This window comes from Dictyostelium purpureum (assembly GCF_000190715.1).
Source record: "Dictyostelium purpureum unplaced genomic scaffold DICPUscaffold_71, whole genome shotgun sequence".
In the NCBI taxonomy this organism is placed as follows: Eukaryota; Evosea; class Eumycetozoa; order Dictyosteliales; family Dictyosteliaceae; genus Dictyostelium; species Dictyostelium purpureum.
The window spans coordinates 87,171-97,506 of NW_003519408.1; the positions used below are offsets into that span (position 1 = coordinate 87,171).

Sequence of the window (10,336 nt, forward strand, 5' to 3'; positions counted from 1 at the left end):
AAATATATAATTGTAAATAATGCTTCTTTATTAAATCATTGGCATATTCATAAATTAATTCATAATTAGCAGTTTGATGTTCTGTATCAAATCCTTCCCAACAAAAACACTTATGGATATCTTTAAACTTTCTAAATGATATTAGATTTGCAAAAGTTGAACTATAACTTGAAAATGAATTATATGATAACTTGGTTGAAATGAATCATTAAGAGTATCAACACCAATATTATTTATATCATTTTCATTATATTTTTTATTTTTGTTACTGTTATTATTGTTATTGCTATTGTTATTATTATTGGATTCTTTTTATTATTTTTTTAAAATACAAAATCATAAATTATTAATTTTTTAAAAAAAATTTTATTTTTTTAAACAATTTTATTTTTAATTTTTTTTAATTTTTTTTAATTTTTTTGTTTTTAGGCTTTTTTTTTTTAAATTTTTTCATTTATAAATTTTATTAATTATAATATTTTTTCAAAAACCTTCACAAAGCCATATTAATAATAAGTATAATATTATTATGTTGCTATATTTATACCTGTGTTTATATTTACACCTCTTCAATTATGATAATATTATATTTAAAAAAATCCAACCATATGATACAAAAAACGATAAACGATAATTTCTAATCTACTTTATTTCTATAAATTTTTTGTTTTATATTTATAAATATTTTATTTTGAATTTTCTATTTGTAATAAAAAATGGTTTTAAATAATAAATAATAAAAAAATTGGGTCAAATTTAACAGTTTAAAAAATTTCGATGAGTTAAAAAAATTATTTTGGTGTTTTTTTAGGCAAATTTTTAACCGAAACTATTTGTCCAATTTATCGATCAAATCGCGAATTATTTTCGAGCTCAAAACCAAACCGAAAAATAAATATCCACAATTAAAAAAAAATATTTTTTTCAAAAAAAAATTTGGTTTTGAGAAAATCTGTTTAAACATCACCAAAAAAATAACCAATGAATACTTTTTTCTTTAGAATTTAATTTTTTTTTTTTTTTAAAAAAAAACTATTAATTATTTTACTAAATAAATATTTATATTGTAAAATAATAAATCATAAATATATAAAATATAAAATGAAATTAATAATTTTAATTTTATTTACCATTTTTTTAAGTTTTAGTGCAGCATCTCAAGTATATACCCAATTCGATACCGATGCTTGTTCCAAACAAAGTGTTTTAAATATTGGAGAATGCACATTGTTTGAAACATGCAATGTAAATTTAAAATATGTATATAATTCATTAATTGGTGACTATTCACTATTGGTTTACGATTTAGAAGATACTAGTTGCTTAACTTTACTTGAAAATGCTTCTTTCGAATGTACAGAAAATCCAAGTATAATTGGTGCTGTTCTTATTCAATGCCAAACCCCAGTTACCTATGTTGACTATCAATCATTTTCTATCAAGACTAACTCAGAATGCACAGTAGATATTAAACTTGATACTTGTAATTCAAATTGTTTAGGAAATGTTAAGATCTCAAAAGACGATATGGTTTTAGAAGGTTACTCATACTCCATTTATAATAACAACAATTGTGAAAACGAACCAAAAACTGTCGAAAATTTCAAATGTTTGGCTAATAATAAAGATATTGAATTAAATGGTGTAACCCTTTACTGTGGAGAAAAAGAAACTCCATCTCCATCCCAAAATGAAACTTCATCTCAAAATGAAAATTCATCCCAAGATGAAACCTCATCCCAAAGTGAAACTGCATCCCAAAGTGAAGCCTCATCCCAAAGTGAAGACTCATCCCAAAGTGAAACTGCATCCCAAAGTGAAGACTCATCCCAAAGTGAAGACTCATCCCAAAGTGAAGCCTCATCCCAAAGTGAAGCCTCATCCCAAAGTGAAACTGCATCCCAAGATAAAACCGCATCCAAAGATGAAACCTCATCCCAAAGTGAAACCGCATCCCAAAATGAAACTTCATCCCAAAATAAAACCGCATCCCAAAATGAAACCTCATCTCAAAGTTACACCTCATCGGAAAGTGTTTCATCAGGTTTCCCATCAGCTGTTTTTTCAGTTGTTTTAATTTTCTCAGTAACTTTATTAAATTTATTTTTATAAATAAAAAATATATATAATTGTTTAAAAAAATAGAAAAATATATCTAAATATAAAAGTTTATAAAACAAATAAAATTTAATTAAATATATTAAATCCAAATAATAAAAATTAAAAAATGATAATATTACATTTCGATTTTTTTTAAAAAATATTTATAATTTTAATATAAAAAAAAAAAAAAAAAAAATAAAATTATTTTTTATAAAAAAAATTTAAAATAATTTTTTTTATAAAATATTTTTATCACCTTTTATAATTTAAAAAATATTAGAAGGTCAATATTGAAATCATTATAAATGAAAATAGTATAGTTACAATAGATATATTAAATAAAGTTATCAGTTTCATAATATAGCAGATCACTTAATGGTAAACAATTCGATATCAGAACCAGCCTCAGATGGATATTAGGTATTTAAATTTGGTTTTCTGAAAGATCATGTTGGTGCCTATCTTTCTTCAACAAAAGCAGGTGTAGATGTGAGCCTTTACTCAATTGAAATAAAACTCAAACGATATTTACCCCAAAAGCAATCTATCAATGTATTGACAGTTCAACAATATTCATAATCATACTCAACTGTATATTTTATGTTATTTCCCATAACTTATTTAAATAAAACTTTATTCATTTTTACACTACATATATATATATATATATATAGTTTTATTATTTAAACTCTCCATATTATAATATAAAAAAAAATCAAAAAACAAAAAAAAAATATAAAATTCGAATAACATGCACACACATGAACACCCACATGGCACAAAAAAAATTCAATCAAATCTCCTCTTACACTTCACAATCAAACACCATAATCAGTGAGTGGTTATGTTCTATTATTAAACCCCATTTTTTTTTTTTTATAAAAATTAGCCACACCACCCCCCTAATATCACTTTATAATTTTTTTTTTTACATTTTCAATTATATAATTTTTTAATAATTGGGGTTATTAGGTTCAGAAATTATATATTGAACACCATTATTTAAAAAATAGATTAAGTTATGATGTGTGTGAGATTAGGTTTGAGAATTAAATATTAAATATTTTAAATAAAAATAATTATAAAAAATACAAATAAGGTGGCAACAGACAATATTGAACAAAAATTTTATTGTGTTCTCTTTATTATCACTAAACATACAATATAACAATAAAAATAAATAACAATATTATAAATAGTGTTGTTGTTTAAAACCCTTCACATAAAAAATTTGTTTATATTTTGTAAATATTTTTTTTTCAATATATATTTTTTAATAATAATATTTTAAATCAAAATATTTTTTATATAGTTTTAAAAATAATAATAGTAAATTGTACAATAAAATAAAATAAAATAAATATAAATATAAATATAAATATAAATATAAATATAAATATAAATATAAATATAAATATAAATATAAATATAAATATAAATATAAATATAAAGTAATATATAAAAAATGAAATTAAAAATAATTCTATTTATATCTTTAATTTTATTTATTATTAAAGTAAAATCAGAAGGACCCATTATCACTAAACTATCTATTAAAGACACAATTTTAGATATAGAAGGTGATAATATGGTTTCGGGAGGAAAGTTCTATTTGGTTATTAATGATAAACCACAAAGCAAAAAATTTTATAAATTAAAAACTGATACTTTATTAAAGTATGAATTACCAGATAAATTTTGTGGAAGAATTTTTGTACAAGTAAATTCAACCAGTGGTTCATCAAACATTGCAAATATTACCCTACCTCAAGTCTATATTCAATCACAATTTCCATTTACAAATAACGGTTCAGTGTTAGAGTTTAGAAAGTATTATCTTTGTAACGATTCAGCTCCATTAAAAACAATTTCAAATGTAATAATAAATTCAGATGGCCAAAATGCAACCATATCAGATAAAAGCTGCGCAGTTAATGGTGCAAATAGAACCATCCAATGTAAAATTAGTCCAGGAAATGGGAAAAAAACAATGTTTGCAACAATTAACGGAGTTCAAGAAGTGATTGATTTCGAATACGGTTCCGCAATAGTTAATGATCAAAAAATAGACATGGCAACAAAAGATATTACTTTCAAAGGTTATAACTTTGGTGGAGCCAATACCAATTGCAGTATAGTGTTTTTGGATTTCAACAATAATAATATTACATGTAAAGCCCTGTCCAATGAAGAAATAACATTCTCTGTTCCAGACTGGTATGACCATAGAGGAAGAATATCAATTATTATCAATGGTGTTGAAGGTAGAAACTATTTTATAATCAGTAAAATTATAAAATTTGAAAAGGAATTATCATCGCTAAAAACAAATGGTGGCTTTATGGTCTATAGAGGTCAATATTTTAACGAGATTGAAAAGGTTGCTCCTGCCAATAACGAACCCACTTTAATTAAATCCATCATCAATGCAAGATTCCAGAATCCATTTCACATCTACCCCTGCGACTTTTATATTTCTGGCCCAAACAAAGATCTCATAAACGTATCGATCCCATTGGGTATTGGTAATGGTACACTATATTTGTATTTTGATGATTGGCTCACAAATCAAACCCAAATCACCTATGATATTGAATACACAGTTCCACATGACTCTGATGCAATGACTGTAAATATTATTTATCCGCTTATAATCGTTCTTGGTTTCTTTACAATAGTTTTTGTTTTAATACATAATGTATATGCATTAAGAAAAAAACTAGATTTTTAAAAAATTTATTTATAAATAAAAGGCTATTGTTGCTTTTAAAATATTTAAAACAATTCATTTATTTGTTTTTTTATTTCTTTTATGACCAAAGTGTCAGAACGTGATTCTTCTTTTTTTTTTAAAATAATAAAAAGTGGATTTTTTAAAAAATTTTAATTATTTTATAATAATTGAAAAAAATTTTATTTTTTATATTTTAAATTTTTAAAAAAATATTATAAAATAATTAAAATTTTTTTTTTATAACATATTTTTTATTATTCCATAATATAAATAAATATAATAATAATAATACAAATAATTTTAAAATCAATAATAACTCAATTGACTCCTATTATAATGAGTGGATCTATTTATTAAAGTATTACTACTATTATTATAAGGTTCATTTAGGTTGTTTTTGATTTATCATTATTTTAATTATTGATATAGTTTTTAAGTGTAAAAAAGATAAAACCTTTTATCTTTTAGCAAATATTCCTGAACCAATTTTAAAGAAAAAGAATTAGAGTTTCAAAGGGAATCCAAGAGTAATATGGTTATACAAATTTTAAATTCAACAAAAATGCTTTTCAAGCTCATTAGGTATATATTTATGCCTATATTAAAAAAATAGTTTAAAAATCAAATTTTTATCAATCCACAACGAAATGATCAAAGAACAAATGTACAAAGGTTGTATTTTGTGATATATTTTATATATTATTATTTAATTGTTGTTCTTCTGCAATTTTATTTTAAAAGAAAGAAATATGGAATATTTACATAAAAGTAATTACGAATTACATATTAAAAGAAGGATCAAGAAAAAATTGTTTTATTTGTGCATATCAACCCTTTATATTTTAAAGGTTTTTATAATGATCCTGGTGTCTATAATGTGTGTCATAGAGTCCGTTTGCATAAAGATTGTAGTAAATCATAATCCTCATTTTAATAATAATAATAATAATGTAAATAAATATATAAAAAATAAAATAAATAAAAACATTCTTTTTTAAAAAATATAAAAAAAAAAAAAACCAAAGGAATAAAAAAAATCAATTCATATTTTGATGATAGATTAATTTATTAAAATCTAATTAGATAGAAATAAGGGTTAAAAGTTTTATTTTATTAAAGTTTTTAAGATATTTATTTAATTATTTATTGTTTTCATTGTTTTTGTTAGTAATATTATTATCATTACTAGTGTTGGTATAACATTAATGTTATTACTTTATCACTATTTGATCTAAACTTTTATTGTCGGCATTTAAACCTATATTTGATATAAAGCATCAAACAACTTCGCTCTTCAACTATTCTTTGCTATGGCCCAATTGTATAGAGTATGATGGATTCCTGTTAATTAAATATTTTTTGGTACCTACACCGATTTGAAGAACCTCTATTTATAAATTTTAATTACTCTAAAAACTATATTTACTATCTGTTTATTATATCATTTATTTTATGTTTTATTATTATTATTTATTATTTATTATTTATTATTGTTATTATTTGTTTATCCTTATTATTAATTGGGGTTGAAGCTACAGTTTTATATGATGAGGGTGATTAAAAACTTGGTGTTTTAGAATATTTACTTTTAATTGGTCAATGGTATGAATTATTGTAAATAAAGTGTTTCCAAAGTAATGTTGAATTTGTGAATATTATGACATGAATATATACCAAATATATTTTGTTAAGGTTTATATCCTGCCAATAAATATGCTTTATTTTTAAATTAAAAAAATAATAAACTGACGGATTCCGTCAAAAGCTTAGTTTTCTTTAATTATATCTTCTTTTTTTAATTCTTTTTTTTATTTATTTTTTATTTATTATTTTATCATTTTATTATATTATTTGTTTTTATTATAATTAACTTTATTTAATGTAAAAAGATGTCCTAAAGTGCCTCAACTGTTTTTAAACTGAATATCTGTAATAATAATTATGTTATACTCTAATAATTGATTCCTTTTTATATTTATATAAATTTTTTCTATATTATTTTCTATAATCTATTTTATTTTTTTTAAAAAAAAAGAAAATAAAAATATTTGAAAAATGAAAAAATAAAAAAAAAAATAAAAAGTTATAAAAAAAAAGAGAAAGATATATTTTTTATTTAAAAAAAAAATGGAGAATATACAAAATTTTAGTTATTATTTTAAAAAATGATTTATGATTATATTTTAAAGTTAGGATATAAACTTTCATTTTTTATGCTTGAGAGTACTTTTGGGTGGTGGATTTTTTATGCTTGAGAGTACGTTTGGGTGGTGGATTTTTTTGGAATTTTCTAATTAGTCTATTAACTACTCGGGAATCTTTTATATCGCGGAGGCCACATGCGTTGCAAACCTGTGGGTAGACTCCATCAGAATTAGGATATCTTGCTTTTCTCCATACCCCAGCAACAACTTTATGGCAAAAATTACAAAGCTGGTCTGCTGGTCTGATGGCCTTTGGTCTACCAACTTTTCTTTTTGATTCAGTTAATTTTGCTTTTGGTTGGGAATTTATTTTGGTTTGCTTTGATCCCTTTTTTCTTTTAGTTCCTGAAAGTTTAAAGTCACTTATCATGGATTTGAATCCCTCATTGACTAATGGGCCAACTTTAGGTGGTGGCATCAGAAATGTCATTTGCAAAGATTGGAACTCATCAATAAAATTTGATTGTGGCGATTGTAGTTGTTGTAATTGTGGCGATTGTGGTAAATATGTTGATTGTGATGGTAACTTCTCAAATTGATTAAAATTCTATAAAAAAGTTTTAAAGTTAATATTAAGTTGGTAAATATTTAATAAAACAAAAAAACAAAGAAATAACTACATTTGGTGAAGAGTTTTCAAAATGGTTGAAAAAGTATTTACAAACATTTTGATTATTATTATTTTTGAAACTCTATTTTTTATATACAAAAAAAAAATAAAAAATAAAAGGTCAAAATTTTTCTGGATAAAAAAAAATAGATTTAAAAAAAAAAATAAAAAAATAGGAAAAAAAAAAAAAAAAATTTATTTTTTTAAATATAATTACCTTTGTTAAATTAAAGCTGTTTTGGTAATATGACATTTTTCTTTAAAAAATATTTTCTATGATCTATTAGAAATTAAAACTTAAATGATAATAAAAAAAAAAATGAAAAATAAATAAAAAAAATTTATTAAAAAAAAAAAATAAAAAAATTAATATTTTTTAATTAAATTAATACTGAATTGCAATTTAAATTATTTTTTGAATTGCATTGTAATAATATAATAAATACATACTGTTTTTTATTGTTGTATTAATTGTATATATGTTTTGGGTTTGAATAATGATTGATTAAAAAAAAAAAAATTGTTGCAATTTATTGAAAATTATAAAAAAAAATAAAAAATAAAAAAACAACAATATAATTTGTTAACCCCATTTAATTTTTTAAATAATATATTTATTTATTTATAGTATTGTGGGAATTGGGGTAAAACCTGAGATATAGGGAGGGAGGGATTAAAAAACAGCTTTAAAAAAAAAAAAACCAATTTTAAGTTTTTTAAAATTAACAAAATTTTTAAGTTTTGATCTAAATTTACCATTTGTTTTATTTTTTTTTTTTTTTTAATTTTTTTTTCATTTTTTGTTTCTATATATATTTATATCTGCATTTTGTTACCACAATTGACCAATTACATGAATGATCAATCATAATAAAAAAATAAAAATAAAAAAAATATTGATGAAAAAAATTAAAAAAAAAAAAAATTAAAAAAAAAAAAAAATTTTGGAAATGGTTGGGTTTCCCTCTTCCAAGAAATATTTATCTCTTTTTCAAAGTATTTATATCTATTAGGCAATGCCAGGAAAAAATTAGATCAAAGGGTGAACATAACCTCAAACTGCTCCTTCTAATAAAAAAAAAAAAAAACAAATATATATAATTTATATTATTTGTATTTATCTGTATTTATTAATTATTTAATAAAAAATTAATAAAAATTAATATACATATAAATATAAATAAATAAATACAAATAAATACATAAATTAATAAATAAATACATATTCTAGTTATTTGAATAAGTTATTTATTTCTTTAAAAAAAAAAAAATTATTTATATTTTATTTATTTTTATACAATATAAATAATAAAAATATAAAATAAATAATTTAAAAATATAGTTTTAAAAAACCTATTTATTTGTGTTAAAATAAAAATAATTTTTCAAACACTTTTAAAAAAAATAAAATAAAAAAATAAAAAAAAAATAAAAAAAATAAAAAAAAGTTATTTTATTTATTTGATTGCTGAACCTGTATAATTGTTATTACTATTATTTGTGAATTGATATTGACTGAATGCTATTAGTAGTTATGGGAATAAAGATAGAAAAAGTGAAATAACATCATTATTACAAATGATATTGTTTGAGTGAATCATTTGAAGTGAATAATCAAAATTTGAATAAAGATTATCTTTTCTTATATTTTCGTAGTATTTGGCTCGTGCTTTTAAAATATAATCGAAGCCTGGGAAACTTAATTCCAATACTTCCTTTAATGATGGGATCTATTAAAAAATAAATAAAAAAAGATTAATATTGAATGTAAAAGTAAAAATTATGATTCGACTTACTTCTTTATCCATTTTTAATTTGAATTATAGTTATTGCAAAATAAATCTATAGCCTAAAAGTATTTATATAATGAAAAAATAAAAATAAAAATAAAAATAAAAATAAAAAAATAAAAAAATAATAATAAAAACAATAATAATTATGAAATTAAGTTAAACTAAATTAATTATAAACCAATATTATTATTATTTTTAATCATTATCTTTCTATTTGATGTAAAACAATTTGTTGGTGCGTGGTATATTTAAAGGAAAACTTTTTTTTTCATTCTTTTCCCTTTTTTTTTTACTGTTGTTATTTTTGATTTTGTGTATATTAAAGCTGCTTTTTTGAGTTTTTACAATTATATAGATAATCATTATTATACCATTTATAATGCCACCCAATATATCTTAACTATTATATATCATCATAATAGAAACATTTATTTATTTATTTTTTTTTATTTATATTTTTTTATTTTACATTATAACTATAGTTAAATCTGTTATTGTTGTACAAATACTACTATATAATAACATCAATAATCAAATTGATAATAGTGTGAATAAATGTGTGAAAATTTAATTGAGTTTGTTTTTTGTGTGTGGGTGTTTTTAACACACAATATAACTGTTAATGTTATTATCAGTATTTATTTATATATTTATTTATATATTTATTTATTTATTTATTTATTTATTTATTTATTTATTTATTTATTTATTTATTTATTTATTTATTTAATATATAACGGAGTGTGAGTGATATTGAAAAAATATATTTTTATTTAATTTTAATTTTAATTTTTAATTTAAATTTTTTTTTTTTTTTTTTTTTCTTTTAAAAATAACCGGTTTTCCCAAATAACCCTTCCCAAAAAAATTATTGGACCCCCATAAATATTTA

The 10,336-nt window shown here is 20.8% G+C and overlaps 3 protein-coding genes across 3 annotated transcripts; 1 reads left to right on the forward strand and 2 right to left on the reverse strand.

Annotated features, from left to right (window-relative positions):
- Positions 1–1,101: 1,101 nt before the first annotated feature.
- DICPUDRAFT_150484 (uncharacterized protein) lies at positions 1,102–4,834 on the forward strand (the record flags this gene model as incomplete). Its single annotated transcript, XM_003286434.1, has 3 exons — positions 1,102–2,085; positions 2,384–2,417; positions 3,621–4,834. The coding sequence occupies 3 exons, from the start codon at positions 1,102–1,104 to the stop codon at positions 4,832–4,834; spliced, it is 2,232 nt and encodes a 743-aa protein (XP_003286482.1).
- A 2,214-nt stretch (positions 4,835–7,048) lies between these two features.
- DICPUDRAFT_77381 (uncharacterized protein) lies at positions 7,049–7,904 on the reverse strand (the record flags this gene model as incomplete). Its single annotated transcript, XM_003286454.1, has 3 exons — positions 7,049–7,588; positions 7,662–7,733; positions 7,869–7,904. 3 exons carry the CDS (start codon positions 7,902–7,904, stop codon positions 7,049–7,051), a joined length of 648 nt encoding a protein of 215 aa, XP_003286502.1.
- Positions 7,905–9,081: 1,177 nt separating this feature from the next.
- Positions 9,082–9,494, reverse strand: DICPUDRAFT_94183 (uncharacterized protein). Its single transcript, XM_003286455.1, has 2 exons — positions 9,448–9,494; positions 9,082–9,381 (listed from the first exon to the last, which is right to left on the reverse strand). Exons 1-2 carry the CDS (start codon positions 9,457–9,459, stop codon positions 9,184–9,186), a joined length of 210 nt encoding a protein of 69 aa, XP_003286503.1. The 5' UTR covers positions 9,460–9,494; the 3' UTR covers positions 9,082–9,183.
- Positions 9,495–10,336: the final 842 nt, after the last annotated feature.